General features: G+C 41.3%; 1 protein-coding gene across 3 annotated transcripts; it reads right to left on the reverse strand.

Moving 5' to 3' along the window:
• Nucleotides 1-329: 329 nt before the first annotated feature.
• CREBRF (CREB3 regulatory factor) lies at nucleotides 330-26412 on the reverse strand. 3 transcript variants are annotated; one of them, XM_051631065.1, is made up of 10 exons: nucleotides 26300-26412; nucleotides 17155-17332; nucleotides 16028-16153; nucleotides 14129-15209; nucleotides 13562-13663; nucleotides 9713-9907; nucleotides 7607-7796; nucleotides 7092-7165; nucleotides 6567-6689; nucleotides 330-6328 (listed from the first exon to the last, which is right to left on the reverse strand). In XM_051631065.1, the coding sequence occupies exons 2-10, from the start codon at nucleotides 17161-17163 to the stop codon at nucleotides 6213-6215; spliced, it is 2016 nt and encodes a 671-aa protein (XP_051487025.1). In that variant the 5' UTR covers nucleotides 17164-17332; nucleotides 26300-26412; the 3' UTR covers nucleotides 330-6212. The 3 variants fall into 3 exon arrangements, with proteins under 3 accessions (XP_051487025.1, XP_051487027.1, XP_051487026.1); XM_051631067.1 differs by lacking the exon at nucleotides 16028-16153 and having other exon boundaries at nucleotides 26300-26389; XM_051631066.1 differs by lacking the exon at nucleotides 13562-13663 and having other exon boundaries at nucleotides 26300-26389.
• Between the last annotated feature and the right edge of the window lie 40 nt (nucleotides 26413-26452).

The following is a 26452-nucleotide window of genomic DNA, read 5'->3' on the forward strand; positions in this document are numbered from 1 at the left end:
CAACGGCCCTTCTGCTTTTTCCACACACTCCTCCCCGCCTCGTGCCTGACACAGCAGGTTTGGACAGGGCAGGTGTTGAAAACGGAGACCGTTTTCACGGCCACTGCAGAAAGCCAAAGCGCGTGGTGGCTGCAGCCCAGGTTCTCCTGATGGTCCCACCACGCTGATCCTGCAGCCTTCCTAAGGCAGCTGTTCGGATGAAAGAAGTTACTCCCTTAGCTAGCTGTGATCCCTTCCAAAGGAAAGCTGCTGACGGTGCCAGGAGGGCATTTGCTTCAAGGGGACACACTCCGTTCTCTTTGACTCCAAACATACAATGATGCCAGATGTATTTCCTCCACAATTTTTATTTTAAATTACAAAGGATGTTGCATACATTGATGAATTTGTATCTGAATAGAAGTGCTAGGGATCAAGGGTGACAGAGTAAACAAAGTCAATAGTTTAATTGTGCCTCTTCTCAAAATAAACCAAAACAAACTGCACAACTATTAACCAACATGAAACATCGCAACTCTTAACAGATCATGCTTTTAACAAGGTAAATTTATTTTCTGACAGAGACAAGACTCTCAGTAAGTTTTTCTGAGCTCCAGTTGGAAGTTGATTATGGAATATCAAGGACAGCATTACAATCATAACCCCAAGTACAGGATGCCATGTTTTGTTTAAAATGCTTTTTTTCTTGCCTGACAACCACCTATGTTAGCATGTGCCATCAGCCTCAAGAGTTCATCCAACCACAAATACTGAGCATGAAGTTTTGCTTGGACATAATATTCTGGGAAGATAGAGGATTCAAATCAGAATATATCACTATCAATAATGGTAAGAAATAGTAATAAAATTAATTGCTACTACTAGGTTCTGTTTCTTAATCAGAACATCTTGATAGGGTGGAGTGTGCTTTTGACAATACCAAATCCAATCCAGAAGTTTCCCTTTGAGCAGCTAGTTAACTCACCCAAATCTGACTTAGAGATACCGGACTATAAAAAATTCTTGACTCAAGATAAACTCTTTAACACCTATTTTTTAATGAAAAAATGGGGGAAAAGAAGTGTAGCTTAAAATACTTCTGGCTCCACTTTTAGCTCTACAGCTCATTAGATAATAAATGCATAATCAGTATTTGCTCATGTGGAAGTTCACAAATGTCTAAGAGGCTGAGGATTGTAATTCAGTGCACACACCTTCTTATCATGCTAGAAGCATTGGGGGGGAAAACATGGCATATTGTGAAATGTAAATCATAGAAACAGAGACATTTTTGTATGCTGCAAAGAAGATAAAACCTAAAAGTGCCATCTTTCATTCATGACGTTATGAATCCCAATTTATATTGGGAGATACTCAAGAGTGCTGTTGTCTCAACATACTAATGCCCTTAATACAGTTACAAGAATCAGTCACTGCAGCAGTAACTGTTTGAAATGTACTTCACACAATCCTGGGGTAAACAAAATAAACATCAGCTGTGTGCAAGGCTGTGTCAATAAGCCAAGACCACATATAGCAGCACACTTAACTAGATGATTCCAACTGAAGCCTCCAACTTATAAAGAAAATAAAATCATTATTAGATGCATTCTTGAAATTCAGGTCTCAAGGCCAAATCCAAATCCTAACATTCATGGTACATAACTGGGTTATGCCTCAACAGAACTTCAGGAAGACTAGCAAGCACGTTTGAGGAACAGAATTGCATTTGCTATTTCTGCTGAAGGCAACTTGTATACAACCCTTTGAAATTCTCCTGATAAAGCCTTTTAGAGCTTTAAAAAATAGCTATGTTTAAATGATTCATGGAAAAGAAAAGCACATCCAGTCTTTTTATTTTATGACTAAGCTGTTTTATTAATGAAGGCAAATATCAGATAAATATTTGGGGGTGGATCTTTTTGAAATAAAATCAAAACTGACACCACTGTATTTCAGAAGTGCCTGGTTGCTTTTAGGTTAGTTAAAAGACCCTTCATCCATTTTAGGTTTTTTTTATTTGCTTGTTTTAAAAAACCCCAAACAAACCAAGACTTTTTTCCTGGCCCTCTTAGTAGGAAAAGAAGTCTATCTACAAAGAGTTAGAAACTGAACACAGCTGAGCCTGACTCTCACATCAGCATTACAGCAATGCAACTTCATTAAATCACAATGATTTCAATTGGTATGATAAAATCCAGCCATCCACACATAAATGTAGCTTCAGTAATAAGTCTCCCTCATCCAAAAAAAAGTACTCACCAAGTATCAGTAAATGTATTCAATAAACCAGAGAAGGGAAACGTTAGCAAAAGGGGTTTCGGGCTAAAAAACACCCTTCATGAGCACCCCCACATTTTGCAAGGCCGTTCAAAAACTGGTCTTCCATATAAATACAAAAGGACTGCTACTGAGAGAAACTGAAATCAGACCTATCCAGACTTTCTTCAGGATGCTTTTATCAGTTCTGATTCAATTTCAGAAGGGTTAGGTTTGAAGAGTTCAGAGGGAATGAAAAACATTTAGTTCTAGGTGTACAAGTAAGGCACAATATAAAGCCACATCATCATCTGTCATGAAGGAAGTAGGAAAGGACAAGAATCATACATGGTACAGTAGAACAAGCAGTCCAGCAATTCCAAGTGTGGCACCTAAGTTCAGACTGATGAGATCTCAACAAGAGCAGTTATGACAGCATGCTTTTAATATGGAAACAAATTCTAGAGAATCCAGTGTATCAGAAAAAGGAAGAGCTTTTGTTTGTATTAAATCAAAAATGTATCATTGTTTTTGGATATAGGATTAAAAGTGAATATTCACAATGCCTACACTCAAAAACAAACAAACAAAAAATCCAGGACTTAATTAAGATCCACATACCATGTATGAACACTGAAAATCTTTAGAAAATGGTCTTCTCTAAAGATCATCCAAAAATGCATGCCACAATTGCCAAGAAACAGAACATGTACATTTGTTGGTTTTTATACCCTTATAAGATTTTTGTTTGTGATAAGTATACACTAAATGTATATATTTTAATGACACTAGAGGAAGCAGATTGTTACTGGCATTAAAGTACAACCATTTCTAGACGGTTTAAATGCCACAGAGTCCCCTGGTTAAAATGTAAAGCTGCACAGCTTGCCTATGTCACCTTTATGATAAAGTTAAACCAGCAAAAGGTCTTATCTTTACTCTACATTTTACTGCCAGGTTTTATTTATATCAAGTATCGCTGCAGCATTCTGACCAGCCCAGAGTTAGCAGCAAGTGGCAGGAATCATATAAAACGCAGTTTCCTTTTTTTTTTGTTTCTTTTTTCTTTTTAAACAAAGTGCTTTTCTAAGATATACATACATATAAATAGGTACAAAATAAAGTGTCAACATTAAAAAGCTCAACTATTTAAAAGCTTTAACTTAAAATAATACATAGAAAACACTGAAATGCGAGGGTATGGAATTCACTAAAGATTCAAAGTCTACCTTGAAATGCTAGACCAAAATCATATTCTGGTTTTCAGACAAAAATTTAAAAGCTATAAAGTTGTATTTGCCCAGTATTTCTGAGCGATAGAAAGGGGACTTTTTAATACCTTGTCAGTTTAATTTTTTACAGAAGTTTCTTCCTCATTGCAAAACTGCTCTCTTCATGTTTAGAAATGCTGCCTTGCCTGCAGAGCTTGGATATAGCGTAAGGACCTCTCAGATCTGAGCAGTGCGTGAACACCATCCATCAGAAAGGAACAGCAGTGTTCAAATGGTGGTACAGGCAGGGCCTGAACTTCACAAGAGACATTCTTTGTCGGGGTTTTATGGGCCATGTGCATCGCCAGAGTAACTGCAACGTTGGCAATAATGACAACAGGAATACATCTGACCCACTGTGTAAAGCAGCAGCCAACTTCCACCTCACCCTAACGACAACAAAAACACCTGAAACAAAACCACTCACATTCCACTCAGATTTTGTGAGTCTGAAGTGGATTGACAAAGTTTTGAATAAATTGCCCTGGGTATTTGTTCAGTCTCTTGTAGGAAAGCCTTTCTGTACAGCTCAGTAGTGGTATTTTTGCCTCCTCCTCCCTTTTGAGTCTTCCAAAATATTTAGATACAAAGCAGGCTGTGTACACACTCACAAGGACGTGGCAGGGCTGCCCCCTGCATCAGCCACTCTTACTGCACTGATTCAGACTTTCTTTTTTATAGTACAAGTTTGGATATAAAAATAATCTACTTATAAACAAAAAGGAATCACAGTACAAACAAAGACAAACCAGAAATGAAGTGGAGAAATTCCCCAAAGGGAATGGGGAGAAAGCCTTCATGGACTTTTGCATTTTTTTTTTTCAGCAGCTACATTTGAAAATATTTGGTATTTCTATTTTCAGTAAACAGTGTTTTGTCATCTTTAAATAGGGAGAGAAAGAACAGGGAGGAAAAGGGGGCAGGGGAGGGGGTCCATGAAACCAGAGAATGATCTTGCCTTGAGATAAAGGACTTTCTCATTAAAGGCTAAAGCTTTAATCTGTACGTTAACACTGACTACAAAGCCAACTCTTATTAGCAGAAGAGCAAATAAGAACTGTGTGTTAATATTCCTCAATCATAGAAACTACTGAATTAACAAGAATAAGTCACATATAAGTTTGAAGAAGCTAGTTTCGAAATATCTGTACAAAAATATAAAAGTCTATAAATTTTTTTTTGTTTTGTCTGAAGCCTGTGTTGATCCTTGGAAACATCACATGCATAATAATACATCAACTGGAAAAGTGGCAACTAAAGAATTAGATATTTGTAGCTCTTTTTTCTCTTTACATATATACACATTACAATAAAAATAATTTTATTTTGGTTGTTTGGTGGAAGTATACTACAACAAGCTAAATATTTTTATTTTTTTTTAAATTCTCAAAGTTGAAAACTATTTTACCAATAGCTTACTAAAATCCAAATATATTAAAATCTCCTACAGTAAGTGCAGAGGAAAAAAAAAAAAAAAAAGATTTAAAGACTCCAAGACGGCCACCAACTTATCTACCATGGAAGCGAACTACAGGAACAGCAAAATAATATTGTTATGTATGAATGCTCCTTCTGTAGATAATTGGACCCAAACAAAAAAATTCACAGTTCAGTAAGATCCCTAACCCTGACCTTTAATTTTTTTTCTTATTTTTTTCTTTTTTTTTTTTTCTCATTTGTTTTTACATTCAGTACAGTATCATATAAGCTGTGCAAAACTTTACTTAGACTGGCAGGTTGCCATATCCGTTGCATTTGTCTTTGGTACAAAAATAAACAATCGCATTAATGTGCAAGTATTTGTTTTCTTCCGGCCAAAGTACCGAAATTGAGTTTTCTAGAGCCATCTTTTATACAATACATAGACTCTGTGGCATATATCTACATTTTCAACATATTCCTATATACATTCAAAAATTTTTAAGAGCTGGAACAAATACATTAAAACCTATAATCTTACCATCTATACATCTTGGTTTTTCCCCTCGGGGTTTTTCTTCATACAAAACTTTACCAGCTTATACTGATAGCTCTCCCCCCAAAATACAAGGCACAAAGAATAGACTTTTTTTTCTCTTGCTTGCACAGACATTTAAATACTATATTAAGCTCAGAAAATTAAAGTCTTATAGGCACACTAGCTCTAATGCCACGTGTGCTATGTACAAGTTAATGGTTGCAAAGAAAGCTCACTGGTTTTTAAGAACAAAAGAAAATCCAATTATATTAAAAAAAACCCACAACAACAAAAAAACAAACAAAACCAAAACAAAGCAAAACAAAAAACTCCCTAAATTGACAGCTTTACAAAAAAAAAAAAAATGCTTCCTCTTATTTTACTTGGAGCATAAACCTGTCACAATGTCTGGCATATGCTAACATTTTTTACTAGCAAAAACATGGTGTTGCTTCTAAAGCAAAAGTGATATATTCTGGTCCTAGATAATTTTTAAAAGAATCCTCATCTCTCTGTTTAAGCTTAAAGCGGGTTTGAAACTACCTGGTTTATGCTCCAAAAATGCTATTAAGCATTTTATGTCATGCTTTGATTTGTTTTACTACATGGTTATTTAAAAACAATGGAACCTAATTGTAAGTGTTTTACATCATGTTAAACTGTCATGCAGACCAGAATGCAATTTACAATGAAGTACTTGACAACACATGTAGAATCTGACCAATGAGAACAGCTGATGTCAGGTCTTAAACTTTTGACGTTGGTATTCGTAGCCCTACAAGGCCACCGGTGGGGTCTCCTTCTGCAGTCTTCTCTAAAACTTGATTCACAAATTCTGATGTCTGTCCAGCTACAGGTAGTCCTAAAAGGGAAGGTAAGAAAATGTGCTGCAAGGTTACTGTTCATTGCACATATCTGTGCGTTCCTCTAAGTAATGCAAAGCCAATGAACACTTTGGTTAGTCATCAACCAAAAGGCACCGACAACCACAATTAGGAAGTGCTACTTTCTCTGCTCTACTCAAGAAATTTTGCAATCTAATGTATCACAGATTAAATGTTTCTTCACATACAGGCAAATACATGAAGTTGGTTGCTTACCCAGAGTGTCTTTAATAAGTACGTTCAACTTTTGTTCCATGTTGACTCCTCTATCATCTTTAGGTTCCTGCACCCGATGCACTATTTCTTGTTTAATGGAGTTGATCACAAACAGTAAATTATCTGCAAAGAAAAAAACCTGGATTAGATGTACAGCACATTCCCCGCCTGGAGCAAGAGAGATCCACAGTTTTCCACACACTGTTATCTGTAAGTAATCAAAGGTGTCACGTCACACTTACTGTAAAACATAGATGTAATAGTTTACATCTATAAACATTTTAAAAATATTTACATTACATGCATACATATACATAATTTACATCTGTAAAGTAGCTCAACACTGCAGGTAACCCAACTGCATACACTTTATGGAGTGGACTCTTTTTGTACCAACAAAATTGTTGGGTTTGTACCAACTCTGTTTTGTCTACAAAATGCCAGGTATGACCCAGGTTACATGATGGTGCAAACACAGACTCGTCTGAACAAAAGAAAAATTAAGATGTGAAGAGTTGTATTTACCATATTCCGTGTTGAGACCCCAGAGTTTTACTTTATTGGCTTCATACTGGGCTTTCTTTTTTAGTCTACAAGCCCTATAGTAAGAAGAGGGGAAGAATTAGAACACTAACAGAAATTCCAGAATACTAAGAGCATCTGTTTGTTTGCCACACAAACTTATCAACCAGTACTCCCAGAGCTGTGACGTACAAAACCATCTATCTACACACTCACCTTCACTGAAAGCTGCTACCTACACTTGCTCACATTTCACACTTATGCACTTTATCACTGTATCCATCATTTGCCCTGCAGCTCAGTAAGCCAACTTCCAGTGGAAACACATCATTATCTAAGGAACAGGCAAACTACCTCTCCAAGCAGTGCCCCGCTTTTCGATAAACTGGTCATTAGCCCATTGCAGGAAATGCCACCATGAAGCAGGATCTCTTGAGGCAAAAGTTAATTAGATCTTAAGAGCACAGTTGTAGTAATCCAAATTTATTCATCCATGTAGTGCTATCTAATATATATACCTGGAAGCCAGCTTGTTCTTTTCTTTTCTTGACCTCGGTCTGGCAGTTAAGGGAAGTTCACTGACTGGCGTCAGGTCACTGATCACCTTATTCAGCTTCCTCAGCTCATTACCAATCTGTAAAAGTTTTCTGGGGTTGGGAGTCAGGTCTTCTACATCAGTCCTCCGTGACTTCTTTGCTGCATATTTTCCTATTTCAAATATGGAGAAAATTGGGTTGGGAAGTGACACAATACATACACAAACCTCTAAAAAAACATTCTTAAATATGTATTTTTTTGGGTGCAGTTTAAGTTCCAGTCCATTGTCTGGTAGTGAAGGAAGAAATCATGTGATTTCTTCAGCCTTTCACAATAGAAAGAGCATTTCCAGACAAACTGCTTTGTACAATTCATATTATATCCAGATCAGATAAGAGCAAATACTGCTGGCCAGACTACTGCATGTGATAAACACTACACACAACTGTGATGAAAAATGTATGCCACAAGCTCAAACCCAGTTGTTCTGCCCCACCTGTAACTTGCTAACTCATGTGTTCAGCCAGTATATCCTCTTACACACTCCAATTGATTAAATTCCTAAATAATCTTATTGCTAAAGCTCTGCATTAAGTAAGAGTGATGAGGCCTGATACTGAAATGATCTTCTGCAATATTTAGCTTAAATGGTCCACATAAAGGCTAGTTAACCCCTTTTATTTGTATTTGAAGCTATTTAAGGCCTGGTTTTCCTGGGGAAATACTCATATTCAAGACAAAATTGCTATTCCTTAAGATTTTCTGCCACTGCAATGGGTCTTTTTCTAGCTATCTATTAAAATGTCAGTTATAACAGACATGAATGAGAACATAAATAAAACTAAAATCAATAAACTCCAAAAATATTTATTAGATAGCTGATGATTTAGCATGGTTTATCTGAGGTAGCAGATGACTTTGGTAGATTTCTGTACATGACAATTAAGAAAATCCTGCATGTGTTATATTCTGTAGCTTCAGGATGTTAAGAAGTGTTTGATCCTACATACACCTTGCGTATGCACCTGACTTAAAGGTCATTTGCTCCTTCAAGTATCTGGTGAGACTGAGTCCTCAATACATGTCTAGTTATTTGTTGTTTAATAGCAAGTATAGATACAAGCCTTCATAAGAAGCAGCAGTGATAGGGACTTCAGGTACCAGTATTTCACAAGATAAATAACCATATAAAAACTAAGCAGGTTAAAAAAAAACAACAAATGTTTTCTTCCCTGAATAAATCTACAAGTAACCACAACAACAAAATCTTTTGTCTTTGCAGAAGGTAAGCTGGCTTGTTAACGAGAGTAATTGTCAACTGCAAGGAAACGTTAACATTAAAACCAAAGAAGCTGGTTTAATTTTCTCCTTCAAAGCCAAAATCAAAGGGAGCAGCCTACCTAACAGGTCCCGTGACAAGAGAACAAACATTACTCCTAAGAGTGGTTTGTTCTGGGTGATGTTAGTCATGTGTGTGGTACAGCAAATTGTTCCTCAAAAAGTGCCGAGACTAAAACACAATTATTAGACCATTTGGTTTAAGTTTCCAAAAGGATATTTAGAATAAATAGTTTATTCACAAAAGAGTAACAGCTTCACTGTGCTGCATTCCCACAGGTGGGAGAAACAAGTAGGAAGGAGCAAAAAGAGACAGTTACACCTTATTGTTTGTCCATTTGTCTGTTTGCTCATGCTGCAGTTAATGTGAACTTTGCATCTCAGATCATTTCCAGCTTACTTCTAACACAAGCAGGTCTGAAAGTAACAGCTATAAGGAGCAAGTATCAGTCAAGTGACCCATCCAGGAAGTTTAGACTATTGCACTGAGAACATTTCAAACTCTTGGGGTTTCCACTGAAAGCACTTAGAAGTTACAATTCTCAATTCCTCCACCTTTCTCTGGAAGAAACCACACTGAAAGTTCCTACTGTATGTTCTCTGTGCATTCCTGGAACACAGTGCAGAACTCCGCTAACTGAGCAACAGACTTGCAGTGTTCTAATGATTTATTGTCATGGCCAAAACACAACTTCTCAGCCCTTGCAATTATGGGAGTTTGACTTCTGCAACTACGACTTTGTTCTTACCATGATGAAGACCATTCTTTTGGTACATGTTACTTGGTAACGTATCTCGATTCCACTCGGATGGTCTCAGCATTCTTTCTTGTTGTGATGGTGTTAGTTGCTCACTGTACTCCCAGAAGTATCTTCGCTTCCCTCTTTTCCGAGAGGATATTGCAGTAATTTCTTTTAAATCCTCCACAGAATCATTTTCATACCCTGAAAGGATGCATTGCATTGTTTATATTCATGTTGACAAAACTGTTCCTAGCCCTTTAACAGTGGACTGAGAATTCAAGTTAAGAGCAACACCACAGGCAAAGCCTGGTTTACATTATCTAACAGACTTGGTTTTCAGTGTCAGCTGCTACTGCCTACTTGCCTTAAATCCAGGGATAGACATTGAGCCAGTGATGGTGCATCATTAGTTGAAAAGAGACAAATTATTCATACATTGAAAGACCCTTTATGTTCACTGACCCCTTAAGCTCTATTGCTCTTCTCCCCCACAACCCTATCACTGCACAGTACAGGCAACAGCTGTTGGAGAGAGTTCTACCATCCTAACCATTTTCTTCATGAATTTGCAGGAGCATAATCCTAACTTGCCTCCAGATTTTAATTAATCTCTAATCAAAAAGCACAGGAAAAGAAGCAGATAATAAAGATGGATTAGCAAAATACTATAAAAGAAAGCAAAATTACTCAATCATAGAATATCCCGAGTTGGAAGGGATCCATTAGGATCAGAGTCCAACTCCTGCTCTTCCTTGAGTTTGAAGGCCTTTGGGAAATATATCAAACCACCCATCTCTACTAGATGAGAGAAGGGGCCTCTGTTAGCAGGACAATGACCTAAAGCCTGTAAGAAAAGACCATCTAAACTGAAGGGATCTGGACACAAGCTGTTCAATCTCCTCCGCACCTCCTTAGGGAGATAAAAAGAAATGATCCACAGTAAAGCTACATAGTATTTTAGAGGTGTATTATGATGCACTTGATATGATGGCTTGTGCATGAAGTACACAGAAACTGTAATGCCACAATCCACATTGCATTAATAGTTATACCATAATTATGCAAATACAAAGCACAGTTTTTAAAATCCTATGTATGCTTTAGAAAATAAAGATAACCTATACTAAGGTTAAAAAATGCCAAAGCACTGCATCACCTTTTGTACTAAAATGCTATACAACAGTTCAGATTAACTTAAAAGATAAAACATTTCAAAACACCCCCTACACTGAAGAAGCTTAAAGAAAAGCCAACCACTGAATGGACTGTAAGCTGAACAAGCCTTGACTCCATGTGCTTGAGCTCTGCTTCATCTTTTCACAGCAGCACAAAGAACACTTTCTTCTTTTTAAAACAGTCCATTCAATGAGTCTGTTTGCACTTGAAAAAAACAGCTGAAAAGGGAAAAAACCCAAACTTTTTTGCTTTGGTCTGTCTCTCACCTCATAACCAAAGGATGAATAAAACTCAGGTGTGCAGAAGGATTAAATCAGTTCTAAAATACTGTTTCTAATAATTTCATCCACTCATTTACTTTGATTCTCTAGTTTATTAAAAAGACAGTACTTTAAAGGCAAATCAAACAATGAAACATGCTTTATAAAGCACTTTTTCTTGTATAGCCAAGATTATTATGACAATTTACATAAAATATATTTTCAAATACCATAAATATTTTAACTGTATTTCTGTATTACCCAAATGCTGTTTGACATAAGTATCAAAGTACTCTTAAAAAACCCACTTACTTTCCACTTAAAAAATACACATCAAGCTACATAACTCATTAAATAGATATGCAGAAACGTGGCCCATCTCCATAGCAACACAGAATTAAGGTAACCAATGAAAACAAATCTCTTTGAAAGCTGATGGGTAAGAATGTACAACGAGGTTAAAACCAAGACTTCCTGTTTGCTTGTTTAAACTATAATTAAGTTAGCAACTAAAATTATGTTGACTTAATGCATCTTGCCTTGCAACTCTAACACTGACCTGCTATAATTTTGAAGTTACATAGAATAATCTAGTGCACAATGTCCTCATCAAGACTGTGACATACAGGAGTGCAACAAACCTGTTTAGCTTTTCTGCACTGTATTTACCTTCCTTGAATTCTCCTCTTAGCAAAGATCATATAGCACTCTCACTTTCTCTGGCAGGCTTCTCAGAAATCTGAAAGGGTTCTTTTTATTTACCATTCAAGCCCTCCACAAGTGCCTCCTAAAAAAAATCTCTGTTCACATCCTTTAGACCTATGTTTTTTAGGTCTAAATTCACTAGGGATAAATTAAGTAAAACAGGGAAGATGACAGACAAGACTTCTGCATCGTGTCAAATTAAAAGCAAAAATAGCCCCACTATAACAAAACCAGAAAAGCCTTTCTCTAACATTTAATCATACTGATTTCTGTCAAATGATAAGTCTTCTCCCCAGAGCTGATGGTGCAGGTGCTCCAAAGAGATGCAATGCAACTTCTTTAAACAATCTCCATGTCTCTAGAAGCACTCTTCCCTTTCAGCTATTTCTTCTCCAGTACTATTGAAAAATGAATCAGTTGCTGCATATCCCATTTCTGGGATCTCTTGACTACTTTATGGGAGAATCAGTCACTTAAAAATGTTTCTATCAAATGAGAAAGGTAAAATATACTAGTAATGGCAAAATAAGTTGAAGTGCTAGAAAAGACCTGGGCTGATAACTCCTATTATAAATTACTTCGGCAGGTGACCAAAATTGCAAAATCTGTATTGTGGTGACAACAAAACCACTGTTGCCCAAACTTGCCCGACAGCCAGTCACAGTTTTAATTATTTCTCCAAGCTCCTGAAGTTCAGTCTAAGTAGTTCCTCAGAAAACACTAGTGCTTTAAGAAAGCATTTCATGCACTCCAAAAACATACACGAAGAAGAACAAAAGCAAACTGTGTAAAAAATACAGAAGGTCAGCAATAAGCTTTTTGTCCTTTCAGTAACTTATGTCTTTGACTTAAATTTATCAACTAATTCTGGTTTCAGTGCTATTAAATCTTCCTTTGCCATTCCTATTTTTAGAAACTTTATCCACAGTATTTACCTTTACTCTAAAGGTAAAAAACCAACACAAAGTACAATTAAAATGTAATTAAAACACATGATGAAGCTTTTAATATCACCATACTCTAAGTGAATAGCTTTATTCACTTGGAGTTCTAACAAGCTTGTGTAAGCCAAGTGCCTCAGTTGCTGTACTGCATAATGTAGCTGTACTTAGGTGAGAGCAATTGCTTGTCAGTAAAATTTGAGCCAACAGCAAATAGTTACTGCAATTCCACCAACTGAAACCCCAGCATTTTAACACATCTCTTTCTCAAGGTTACCAGGCTTTCTGTGCTACATGCCGCTGTGGGCTGCAAAGCACTGTGCAGTACAGCAATCATTACAGAGCTGTAATAGCTACTCAAAGCCACAGAAAGCAGAGGGAGTTCAGCTCAGAGCTAGGGAAGAAGAGGTTTTAAAATGCTAATAAAGATGTGTTATGTACATGTAAAAGTAACATAAAGGGCATAATGCTTCACAAGTTTAAATGCCAACTCAGGAAATCTACTTAGAAAATAATTTATCTGAGAGTTCATTATGACAAACACTGACAAGCTTTAGGGAAGCTGCTGTTTTTAAAAAGGCAGAATTTCAGCTGCTCTCCCCCTTGAAGTTACACATTGCCAAATGTCTGAATACCTTAATTCTTAGACTCTACTACAAAGCATTTATAAAACATGAATACTATACTATTTCCACAATTAAACTAATACTTGGTTACAGTCCTGTCCCTTTCCCTTCAGATTTTATTTTTACACAACGTTACCGCTTTGTTACCTTCTAGATGAAGGTTAGTTCTTATTTCTGTTGTTAAGGCTCCATTTCTACATGCAGAAGAGAGGAATTCAGTATCCTTTGAAGACCCACTAAGTGTTACTGCTGAAAACCACCAAGAAATGGTTCTATTAGTTTCAATGATAGGTATTCTTTGGATTCTGTGGAAAACTGTACCTACAGTAGGACTTCCGTAATTAAGAAATTAAGGCTATGATTTCATGAAGAGATACAACTCTGGATAAATTTAAAGCAACCTACTCAAGCACTAGGAAAATCTGCACATCAACAACTGCAGGTAGCTGCTCTATGACCTCAGGCTAGGTTTCCTATTACTGTTTTTGTTGCATGACCACAGTTTATGCAGTTTTTCACAAAACAGGGCAATAGAGACCTTGTCTAGCTTTTATTAATTACATTTTGCAAAACATTAGGAAATCTGGGATGAAAGTTCAGAAGTTAAGATCAGTGTTGCTCATCTCTAAATATAAAGCATTCAAAAGCATTCGTTCCCACTTGGCAGACAAATCCATTAACCTCCATCTTAACAAAGCCCAAAATTGCTGGTACCTGGTTCTGAGAAAGTATCGCTGATGTCATCATCTTTATCATCCTCGTAATCTTCTTCATCATCATTTTCAGACAGCTCATGCTCACTGCCAAATCCTTCATCGTGGTCCTCGTCTTCAATGTCATCCTCATCATCCTCATCTTCCTCAGGGTCTCCTTTGGCTGACTGTTCACCCAAACTGTCTGTTACAAACAAAGAATAGTTGTGCTCTTCCTTCTTCTGTGAAGAATCTGACACAGATGTGCTGGCAGAAAGACTGCTCTCCCCCACAATGAGCCCTGAGGTTTCCTGGGGTGGACCAAGGAGCAGTTCTTGAGTGTCTTTAAAAGGCAAAACAGGAGGCGTACTGTGATTATGTGGGGACTCCATTCCTTTTCTTTCTTGTCTCTTTGCTACAGCACCACAATAGCAGGTGTTTTCCTTTGCTGCATCAGCATGTGTCTGGCTCAGCACTGGTCTGCTCTGTGGTAAAGGATTGATCTTTACTTTTGCCTTTTTAACATAGTCTTTACATTCAACATGAATGTTCACCTTTTCATTACTGTACACGTTGGTCTTCACCACAATTTGTGTACTGGAAGCAGGCTGAGTTGCAGGCTTGCCTGCCTTCTGAACACAGTCCGACAAAGGTGCCTCAGCCTGAACGTTCTTGGAGGAACAGACTGGGGCTGCTGCTCTGGTTGCAATTTTTTTGCCAGGTAACAAAGTATTTAAAGGGCTTTGTTTCACACTGAAGAGCAAATCAGGGTAATAGAGTGAATCAGAAACAGGCTGGGAGTCCTCACTGTTAAGCTGAGCCAGTGTGGGTGTTTTGCTTATCACCTCTTCATCTTGGTATGGGCTTGAGAAGTCATCCAGGCCCAGGTAATCCACCTCTTTTGTTCCCCAGATGTCACAGCTGGTTAATTTAGTGTACTTAGTGAGGTCTTCACAGTAGGTGTCCCACTGCTCCCACTTTGATGTGAGAGCAACTTCTTTGTCCAGAATGTCCGTAAAAGACTCCAAGTTCTCAAGGTCTTTGCAGTCCTCCATTGAAAGTAAGTTGTCTCTGGAGCTTTGTTGATAGTCCATTTCCCTGTCCTGTGCATAATAAGACAAATTAAAAAATCAATGTTAAAAAAGTATCAATCTCTATCCTCTACTTAATCTAGCATGGTGAGCTTAATTCCAGTGAAATGTAAGAATGACAACAGATGAAGATACCTCAACTTTGAAATAAAAGGTTCTTTTGAGGGTTAGAACGAAGTCCAGCTTCTGCGTTTGGCAGCAGACCTTTCTGAAGAGACAGCTAAGGATACAAGTCAAATGCTGCTGGATTCTTTTCCTACTGGTCATCAGGAACTAGACTAGTAGCAATGTCCATGTATTTAAAATATGAAAGGCATCACAGGCAGCCTGCTCTAGTCTTGATTAACCTCGGTCAATCCTGCTTGGGTGCTTACGAGAATATGCTGAAGTTTATCAGTAGCCAGAAAACCTCCTTCTAACAATCAAGTAATGACTATGGGCTGGGGACTTGGATGCCAGGGGGAAAAAAGAAAAGAAAAAGAATGCTAGTATAAGCAGCCCACGAATCAACTTTTGTTTTGCTTCCCTTGCATTTACAGCTTGGGTGAAGTAGCATATAGCTGCTCTTGCAGAAAACATTGAAAGGAAGAGTCTCAAGCACCATCCCGTAACATCAGCACCAGCTGTATCTGAGACGTGCATATGGAGCGTCACCCGAAGGGCAGCTTCAACAAGCATCTAGGGGGGAAGCATCACATTTGCTGGACCAGCAGTTAGGCCCTTCCCTAATCAGTGGCTAGCATTGAACAAATCCTCCTTCATTAGTACGTGAACGCAGGGCATTAGACAAGAAGAGGAAGCTACAGAGACACACAGGAGGGGTGACCTACCAGTTCATACATGAAGTCTGGATCTGAACTGCTTGCCAAGAGATCCGTGCTCATCAGAGTCTGCTCTGAAAACACATGGCTCCGAAAGGCATCCCCAAAAGGAGGGTCCATTCCACTCACACTGGGCTACAACAGAATTGATACTGACATCTGAAGCATGCTATGAAAAGGCATATGTTTTTTTTCTTCAACAAAACATGAAGGGTATTGCCATTTCACTCCAGTCTCTGAGCTTGTGCTATACTTGCATCTGGAAGGTTTCTATCTACACAGATAAGCACAGCATTTCTCAGAGTAAGAGAATGCTAAGACCAGCTAACAACACACAGCTCTTCAATCAAAGGACACATTTGTATTCATCATATAGCTGCAAGAGCATTGCTCTAATTCTTTTTTTGGTTTGAAATTCTCATGTGTTTGCCAAGTTCAGGGATATGTTAGTGTTTGTAGAAGAGAAGAGTGAGTTCTGGCAAGATCTCTGAGTATCAATGGGCACCACATGCTTGCAGGCCTTCACCCAAATACAAACCCTTCTGTACTACGGCAGTGTTGACTGTTTTCAGAACCATTAGAACTCATAAAACTTCCACCTGAGATTGTAACAAAAGCAAAATTATTACAACTAAATTAAGAGTGTTATGTCTCTAAAGAACTAAGCAGAATTTTGAAAAACAAACAAAAACCCAGCCAACAAACATTCTGCAGGATGACTGGGCATGCAGGGAATGGGCAGCAAGGCTTCCTGCTACATTTAATTCCAGACCTCTATTTCACTTCTAGCACACTCGCCCTGAAGGCTGGGAAGGGAGAAACCCTGTACTGCAGAGAGTCATTCAGTGTGCTGATGTGTGATTCACTGCAGTAATAAAAGGCTGCTCTCCAGACAACCACCCTCATCAAGACCACAACTTTGCTGAATCTCGCTGTGTGAACAAATAAAGTACCAAGAGGAGCAACACAGCTTCCACTGCAGGCACTACAGGGACCCTAAAAATAGATACCGTTTAGTATCTTATAAATTCTTCCCACTAATTCCAGTCATATTCACTCTTAAACTTGTAACCCCGTTTTTTTTTTTTTAATAAGGAAAATTATTTACAGAAAAAATAAAATCGTATCAGAGTTACCTGAGGCATTTCCAAGCCCAGATTCCCCAAATCCAATTCCAAACTGCTTGTTTTATTCACTTGTAGATTCCTTTCCAGCTTTACTTCGGTCTCAGTGAGTTTACACAATCCATGCAATGAATTTTTTCCTTAAGATAACTTCAGCTCACCCTGATGGAGCTCTTCTATTTGTAGACTTCTGTGTAGAATAAACAGCAAAGACTCAAGGAAGTAAGTAATCATCAAAAAAGTAATGGTTAAAAAACAGCCAAAGTGAAATAAAGACAAAAAATTTCATCTGGAAAGTGATTATTTATGGTGAAATGTATAGTGATTTTCTTCCCCTGCCATCTTTCATCAAATGAAAAGTCATAGATGCTACAGAACAGAGTTCCTGCAAAAAACTTTTTGGCTGAGTTACATTTTTTTTGCCTTTTTCCATCACTACCAAGACCATTAACTCTAAAGACAGATGAAAAGAAAAGCTGCATAATTGGAAATAATGACTAGCATACTTCTGGGTATACAAGAAACAATCCTTATGACTGATGTAACAGAGCTCATAAATCCTAAAAATGTCTCAGGCAAACGTCTCAAAATACTAGTTTCAGAATAGGCAGAAATACTGTTTCAGTGGTATCTCCTCATCTTCTTAGGAGATTAATCCATCCAACATCAGACAAGATTATATCCATCACTCATATAGCAACATCTAGTGGTAGAGGGATCACAGTAACTATGCTCACCATCCAACTGGAGAGGAAGACACAGATTTCCCCAACAGAACAAATTAAAGTTTGGGCCAAATTAAGAGGTGTCACTTCTGTCCATTTCAAGACACATGTTGAAACTGGTCCAATTTATCTATTAGTAATTTTACCAGTTTAGGGGTTTCTGAGCCTCATATCCAGCTCAATCTTGCATTTTTTAACAACGTAAGGAAAAACTGAACTGAAATAGAGCAAACACCTCAGCACAGACACCAGTAACTACATCTACACTACAAGGATGACAAAAGACTCATAAAATAAGTAGCAGGAAGTAAGAAAGAACAATGTTGTACCAAAAACAATAACCAAAAAACCCATGATATCAAACTTCAGTATCTAATGTATCTACATGGTCTTCAAGGATGCTGCTTTCTTACTGTTTGCTTGCCTGTGAGATCCCTACCCTTACGTAAAAGGTCACTTTAGCTAAAAAGCAGCATTAGAGCATAATCAAAAACCCAAACCATCACACTTGCACAGTTTTTCAGCATTATTAGGTAAAATAGATTTGCTTCTTTGAGCAGAATTCTTCACTCAGCATCGCTTCTAAGTCAGATGTAGGTGCTGTCTGCTTAGGCTGTGTTTATTCCCTTTGAAAAAAAACCAAAAACACAACACAAAAGAAAGTAAAAGTGTTCTCTTCCAGTGGAGCTGCACTCAGCCCTCCTCCCACGAGCACACAACAGCATCCCTCTGATTGTTCCTACTTTCAGATAGTATCTCAGCTATTTTGTTTTATTCAGCATATATACCATCAGACTGTGGCAAAAAAAGACACTATGCAAAGAAGTCTTAATTTATCCAAACATGCTGCCTTCCAAACAGTGGCTAGAATATAAAGAAAAACAAGTCCCCTTGTACACAAGTGCTCAGTCAAACCACATTACTGCTGCCAAAGAAAGCCATTCCTTGTAGGGCCCGTGTCAAACAAGAGCCAGTTCCTTCTGAGAAAGTCATCTTTCTGCTCTAGCGCTTCCAGGGAACTCTTTTTACTTATCCTAAAGCGACATTTTAAAGTTAAGTTGGTGTCCCAGAGCCACATGCCTCAACAACCCCTGTCTCCCTTCACCCAGCAGAACTAGTCCTGCCTATGCCACTGAAGTGGCACGAAGGACTAGTTCACTTTTTCAACCTGGCCTGATCCAGGAGACAGGGGCTGTTTTTAAAAACAAATAAATAATGTTCTCATCTGCAAACAAAGAGACAAGAAGTGTAGAATCTTTAGCACCAATCTACACCCAAGTAGTATCCACCTTTCTTTCCACACAGAGTAGCAGAGATTGAGGTCTTTTTCAGCAGAACATCAGATTAATACTTTGACATCACCACCAGCTGCATCCACATGGGAGGCTGGCAAAGTTCTGCCACTGCAGGACATAAAGGGGAAAGCAAGGTGATGTTTGCTGCTTCTGTACTGGTTATTCTTTGTGAGTTAGAACACGTACCTCAAGTCATCCCACCGTCTTTCACACACAACTGGGAAAGGGGGGTAAAAATTAATCTGACAATGATTTCAGTAACAACCAATGTGTCCAAGTGTCAGGACCAGGGAGCTTTTGGATCATTTTCAAATACTCAAAACAGACATTAAATGTTCAAAATACTTTTGCCATCTCAAAGTCTGGAGTAATCTTTCAGCTATAAACTCGTAGCACCATTTAAGAATGACAGCATATGTCCTCCCAGGTCAAAGCAGTATAGCTTCTAATTCTCTTTATATTTCATTCTTTACATTTAATAATATTAATATTTAAATGTGATTTGAATCCCATTAAAATCTATGAAACTATTCTACAACATAAGATTTTTCTTTGTAGCTCTATGGAGGGAGGAAACATGGTGAGGCCATAAAAAGACAGACTGCCTGAGGGAGCTGCACAATCTAGGCATGCTTCATGCTCCCTACAAAGCAGACCTACTTCTAACTGCTTTGTAAATTTCCCAGAATCGAGATCATAATTAAAAGACCCCCATGTTCACATTTAACTACCAGTATTCTTTTTACGAAGTGGTAAATTAAGATGTATAGTACAAGTCAACAACATTTATGGAAGCACAGATATAAAATATGAAGTTCCTGTGAAGGAAAATGGATTTGTGGACCAGAGCTGAAGTCCCATTTTTCAGAATTTATCATTATTGGCACTCTCAGCTCAAGACTGAGTCAGAACAAAACAGTACAGTTGTTAGGTGATCTATAATGAATACAGATTTGAATTAACTGAAGGATCTGTGGCAGAGCTCAAGAGCAGCAGTGTAAGAATTACTAAGACAAACGCAACAGGAAGTTCTACTTTGGGACAATCTTCATTAATGCCTTAGATCAGCCCTTCCCAAATGCAGAGATACACAGGTGAAATCCTGTAGTTGCCTCACAGCGAATGAACCGACTGAACTGCAGGTGGAATACACAGCCCGAGGGCCCGGGCAGAGTGCCACTCCTTTTGGCAGCAGCCTGCAGTTAAATCAGATTAAGGTGATTAAGGAACCAGTCCCTGAGCTGGTTCTGTCTCTGCAGATTCTTGAGTCACATCAGCTCAGAGCTGCACCCCTGCTCCTGGGAGAAGGCTCACTCCTTCACTTGGGCATGGGGAAGGGCAAGACATCTCAGCAATCCTATGTTCACCTAAGAATCTGGGGTACTGATGGAGGCATGCATATATACATTGGTTAAAATCTCCATGAGTCATCTACAAGTATCCCAAACCTGTCCTATAGAGTTAATAATTAATTAACCTAATGACAAATCCTAATGAAAATCCTCTGCATGTCTATTTACTTTCTGAATACACACATTTGAAATAGTTTAATAGTGGTCCCAAGACACCTGGGAAGAATAACTTCACCCAAGTGGATGTCAAGCTTATGAGATGATATTACTGATGCAGCAGGACACTTAAATTGGCAGGATGGCAGGACCTAAACTCAAAACATGTGGCATGAAGGAGACACGACAGTTACCACCTGCGTGCCACTGCCCCAGACTAGTGAAACACCCTCCTGGGACAATATATTATCTGCTAAGATGTTCCTGTAAGAGAAAAACCTCAACTGCCAGCTTTTAGCTTGACAACCCTACAAGTCTTCCTCAGCCACCTGTACAAATAATTTCTACTGTAGCTGTAACTGAAGTTGCTATTTCTGTCTCAATTCAGAAGTGTATTTTGCAAGCTGAAAAGCACAGGGCGTCGCTACACCATTCTGTTGGCTGTACAGTGCTTATTATCACAGCACCTAAATGCCTGTTCATCACATGAACAATTACACTTTTCAGGATGGTGACTGTGCATCATACAGCACAGTTTGTCAAAGTTACATTTTTGATGCAGATAAAAAACCAGCAGGTCACGGGAGCCTGTCAATACTAAACCTACAAACCCAGGCTAAAATGTTAAAAATGCCAAACTTTGAATTTCAGAGAACTTGCAAAAACTATGCCATGTATTTTAAAAGAACTATTATGTACTATGCTGTGGTTGTTGCATCTGGACATTTGATGAAGTACTACAGTTAGAGAGGCAAGAAGTTCTCCTACACTTGAAATTTTCTTTTCCTTCCACAGTTTGTGCCAATCTCCTTCCTATTACAGAACATCCTCTGCTCAGTGCAGCCTTCAAGCACAGAAAGCATTTTTTTCAGTTTTGATTCTGAGTGTAATGTTCTTGGTTTTTTTTTATTTCTTTCTACGTGATCCTTCAATTATTACCCAGACTTTTAAAGGTTCTTTCACTTTCCTCCCCCACCACAGAGATGCTAACTTTCTTTTGCGAGGTTATTTGGGGGTGGTTTTTTAGGGGTTTTTCTGCCCCCTCCCTTTTTTATTTTTGGCACTAGATGAGCAAGGACACTTACAAAAGGTCTTCTCCGCTTCCACCCACTGTAGCGTCCTTCACCTTCCCATCTGAACAAGTCAAGCCCCTCTACCTTCTCAGGGTTCTATTTGTATTAAAAAGCCAGGATAAGTACCTAAGACATTATGTCCTTTGCCTTCTCTATCCTGGAGAGCAAACGAGGCTGCTCAGGACACCCAGGTCCCAAGTCTCACACAGCACTGCCATTCAAAAGAACTAAAGATCGGAAGGCTCTTTCACTTCTCTTAAGCCTCCTCCCTTTAGGAGAGGGAAACTGCTACTTTACTGTCTTTGTTCCTTTTCCTCTGCTCATCTCCCCGCCCCCAGTATTATTTTTCTAATCCTGCTTCCCCACAGCAGACAGACTTCAAGAACTGGAAGCGATACCACTAAGCAGAAGCTCTGGTCTCCAGTCACACACATGTCAAGGCTTCAGGTAGAAGAGGTGATGAATCACCAAGAAGAACACAGCACCACGTTCATTCCTCGAATACCCCTGCACATCCATGCCAGCTACCCAACTTTGGAGTCCACTTCAGCACGACTGCATAAGCAAACAGGGAGATGCCAATAACTGATCATAACGCAAGAGGCAGAAAAAAAAACCCAAAAAAGATTTGGTTTTGTTTGTCTTGTTTTTTACTTTCAGTCAACAAACAACGTCTTCCATCTATGTATTTTATATCAATTATGTTCAGAATAAATATATTCCTACTAGAAGCAATAGCTGCTCTGTACATTCTGGAAAAAAACCTGCAACTTTATTATTATTCCAGTGCCAAGAGTGGGATGTGCAGCATGTTAAAATTATTAAAAGTACACTTAAGAAACTTCTTGTCGTTGAAATACAAATTGCATAAACCATTATGAATATACCACTGTAGAGTTAGGGGAGTTGTTTGGACAAGAAAATTAGCAGTAAGACAAACATTCAATTTATTTTTTTTTGAGCCAGAGATTTCCCCTGAAGCAGAGTGTGACCAGAAGCAAAGACAGAAAACAAAAGCAGAACCAGACAACAATTTAGCTGACGATCTCCAGCAGTATTCTACATCCCTTCATAATGGTTGTTCCTTTATTTATTTTTTTTTTTTCTGACAGCGCAAAGCCTTTCAGGGTAAGAAAAAAATAATTACATAGTTCCCAGAAAAAAACACAAACTTCTTATAATGAAGGGAATGGTGCAATCTGAAGTAGTCTTCATACTGTAAATTTATCTTTTCTTATTCATCTGTTAGAAATGGGTTGCCAGTACAGCTTACTTCAAAGCCAGCAAGAAGTCAGAAAAATGCACCAATCAAAACAGTCCATAGAGTAAAAAAAGGGCTTGAGAGCTCAAAAACAGGAGGATTTAAAAAAAATATAATATACTCAGGAAAATAACTCTAGCAAGTTTTAAATCTTAAAATCTATGATTTCAGAACAGTTTTAAGTTGAATTTTGAGACAATACCAAGGTTCAAGCATGTCATATGAAGTGTCAAACGTCCTTATCAAACTTGTATTTTAAAAAATCCTCTCATTAGGCTTCACAAAGCACATGGCACAGACATGCAACTCACAGGAATCTAAACCAGTGATACATATACTTCTTTATACCACACTATTAGTCTATTAGTCAGACAGAAGCTTCTACTTATTCCCAATTAATTCCTGCTAACACTGAAGGGACTTGAAATCTTTGTCCCTCAAAAAGCTCTTTTGTCACTCTCACTATTAAAAAACAAAAGAAACCAAACAAACACATAGCAAGGATGCTCAATGGCTTGATGCCTCTGCTGCAGATTTCTCCCATCAGTTAGTATTCCCACCAAACACAGAACAACTCTTTCTTTTATCAGGTAAACTACAGGCTCCAAAGGACTGTATGAAGTCTCTGAGTTATTACTAACTAAAAATTACTATCACTGAGCATTGATACATCTACAAGAAACCATTCCTACTGAAACAACCACCCAATAGATTTCCTATAGAAATTCTGACACTGAAGTTGACAACAGTAAATATCAACCAAGTTTCTGAAACACCTGTGCCTGCCCCTCTGTAATTCTTACTATTAAAACGTGCCATAATAATGATTAATCCCTCCCACAAAGATGCTTAGAAGCAACTTGGTTAAGCAACCTTAGACCAAAGGCTAACCAATCTTTTATCACCATCTTTAAAACATTCTGAAGTATCTGAAAGATACTATCAGAATCTGATACCACTTTGCGGGTTACGTATTGCGTTATTTCAACAAGTTACCCTCAAGTGGCAACAACATAAAGGTTATGCCTACTTTAAGTGAGAAATTAACATTTTAGCTGGCAGAGCTGAACGACTGCAACTCTTCAGCCTCTGCCACAGAAAAAGCCTGAAAAATGAGCATGTGTTTCATACTGGAGCGTGACACAGTAAATTCTGGTCATGAAATGAACGCTGATATCTGATCAGTCAGACCAGGCGATGCCCCGAGGAACACCGCGGCTGCAGGCTGCGTTCAACCCACCCGAGGGATGCGGTCCGGGCAGCGTCACAGCCCGCCAAGGCCGAGCCGGGGGACCTTCGGGGCGAGGGGAGGACATGAAGTTCAGGCTTCGGCCCTTGGTGACACGAGGGGCTTTCGGCAAGCTGTCCCCGACTCCAAGTCTGCATGAACTTAGGCCAGACCCGGAGAGGTGTCAGAGCCCCGTGCGGGGAGGCTGACAGCCCGAGACACACCTGGAAGCGGCTCCTGAGGCGTCCCGGGGAAGTCAGCGGTATTTTACAAGTAAAGTCTGTGGGAACTGGCTTTTAAGCGGGAGGCGGGAACGCCCCCCGTCCTCCCCGCGGAGGGGGGAACCGCACCCCCTGAGCAGGGCCCCCCGGCCCCGCTCGGGCTGTGCACCGCCCGCCCGCCGGTTTCCACCGCGCCTGCCTCGACCCCCAGATGCGAGAGGCGCCCTGAGGCAACGCGCTCCGGAGGAACGGGGCCGCGGGCACCCCCGCAAGCCGCGGCACCGCTGCAGCCCCCGTCCGTCCCGCGGGCACGGCCGGGCAGCCCCGGGCCCGGGCAGCGCCCGCACGGCCCGCACCGCCCCCCGCCCCTGACCCACTAACACACCTCCCAGCCAACATGGCCGCCCCGCCAGCCAGCGCGGAGCGCAGCCTAACCCGGCCACCGCCTCCCCGCCCCGCCCTCCCCGCCCGCTCATTGGCTCGCTCCTCAGCCCCGCGCGCTCCCATTGGCCGCCGCCCACGCCGCTCACCCGCCCAGCGGTCCTTTCAAGCTAGGGTGAGGCGACATGTAAACAAACCCCCTTCCGCCGCTCCGAGGGGACCGGCCGCGGCCCCGCGCCCCCCGAGGCCGCCCCCAGCGCGGCCGAGCCGCCTCCGCCCGCCTGGGGGGCACCGGGAGCCCCCGCCAGCCTGCCTCCAGGCCCCTGCGCGGCGGAAAGGGCGCGGAAGGCTCCCCTGACCCGCAGGAGGCAGCCCCCGCCCTGGGGCCCCCGACGGGGCTTGGGGGCTGCTGGCGCGGCCTCCACCGGAGCTCCCCCCGACCCACGCTGCCCGGGGAAAGCCCCTTCCCAACCGGCTAGGGCTGCCGCTCCCCGTTCGCCGGTGAACCTCCGTACCCCCACCCCCCCCCCCCCCCCGCCCTAGTCAGTTACATAAAACGCCGCGCCGGAGCGGGGAGAGTCCCGCCCGCCGCCCTGCCCCGCCGCTGCCTGATCGCCCGCCTGCCCGGGACCCCCCTCTGCCTCCCCCGGCCCCGCAGCCAGGACGGGACCCGCCCCGTCGGACAACAGCGCGTCCCGGACAGGACCCCCCACACCCGCGGGTCTACCCCTGGCCGTCCCAAGCGCTCAAACAGGTCGAAAGCGGAGAAGGTGACCAGGAGCCCGAAAACCAACAGAGCGCAGGGACTGCCCAGCCCTCCTGCACCGAGCGCTCCGTGGCCACATCCCCGTGCAGCCCAGCAGCCCCTCCACCCGCACAACCAGCACGACCGGTCTCCCCCGGCCGGACGGCGCTTTCGCTTCCCTGTGCTCGCTGCGAGATTCACTTTCCTTGTAAAGGGCTCGGGCCGCTCCCAAGGGATGGAGGTTGGGAGGGACGCTGACAACTCGCTGCCGAGCCCGCGCTGCGTCCCCCGCGCAGCCCCGCTCACCGACCCTTCGCGCCACATCGGCGCTGCCCCCCCCAGCCATCGCACCCGGCACCCCAGCTGCGGGAACCGGACGCCCCCCGCGCACCAGCAGCCACACCCCCCGCGCAGCCAGGGGAGCGGAGGAGGCGGCGGACTCCGGCCGCTCCGCTCCCCTCCTGTCCGCCGGGCACCATCTCTGCCCTCTCCTCCTCGGTGCCCGCAGCAGGGCAGACACACCCCTTCCCGCGCCCGCACCCCCTGCCCGCCGCTCACACCAACGCCGCCCCCTCCACTCGCCACCGCCCCCCCCAGCGCGGCAACGCGGCCGGCGGCCACCACCTCCCCTGGGGCGGCCCCGCTGCCCCCCGCGCTGCCCTCCGCCCTGCCCGGCCGGGGCGGCCGCCGGGCTGTGCCGCCGCCTCCCCCCGCACTCACCGGGCGCCCGGGGCTCAGCAGGGGGCGCCGCCCCGCGCGCTCCGGCCCGGACCCTCCATGCGGCTTCGGGGTTTGTTTTGTTTATGTCCCTTCCTGACGGGTTCCCGGAAATCGCGTGACTCGCCCCCCTCACGTGGGGCGGGCGGGCGGGAA

The sequence above is a fragment of the Apus apus genome, chromosome 13 (genome assembly GCF_020740795.1).
Source record: "Apus apus isolate bApuApu2 chromosome 13, bApuApu2.pri.cur, whole genome shotgun sequence".
Taxonomy (NCBI): domain Eukaryota; kingdom Metazoa; phylum Chordata; class Aves; order Apodiformes; family Apodidae; genus Apus; species Apus apus.

Excerpts from the sequence above, each read along its gene's own strand:
- CREBRF (XM_051631065.1), bottom strand. Across the intron at positions 9,908-13,561 it reads AACTAACCTTCATCTAGAAG|GGTATGAAAATGATTCTGTG; the intron begins GTAACAAAGCGG and ends GCATCCTTTCAG. Across the intron at positions 6,329-6,566 it reads ACTTATTAAAGACACTCTGG|GACTACCTGTAGCTGGACAG; the intron begins GTAAGCAACCAA and ends CTTCCCTTTTAG.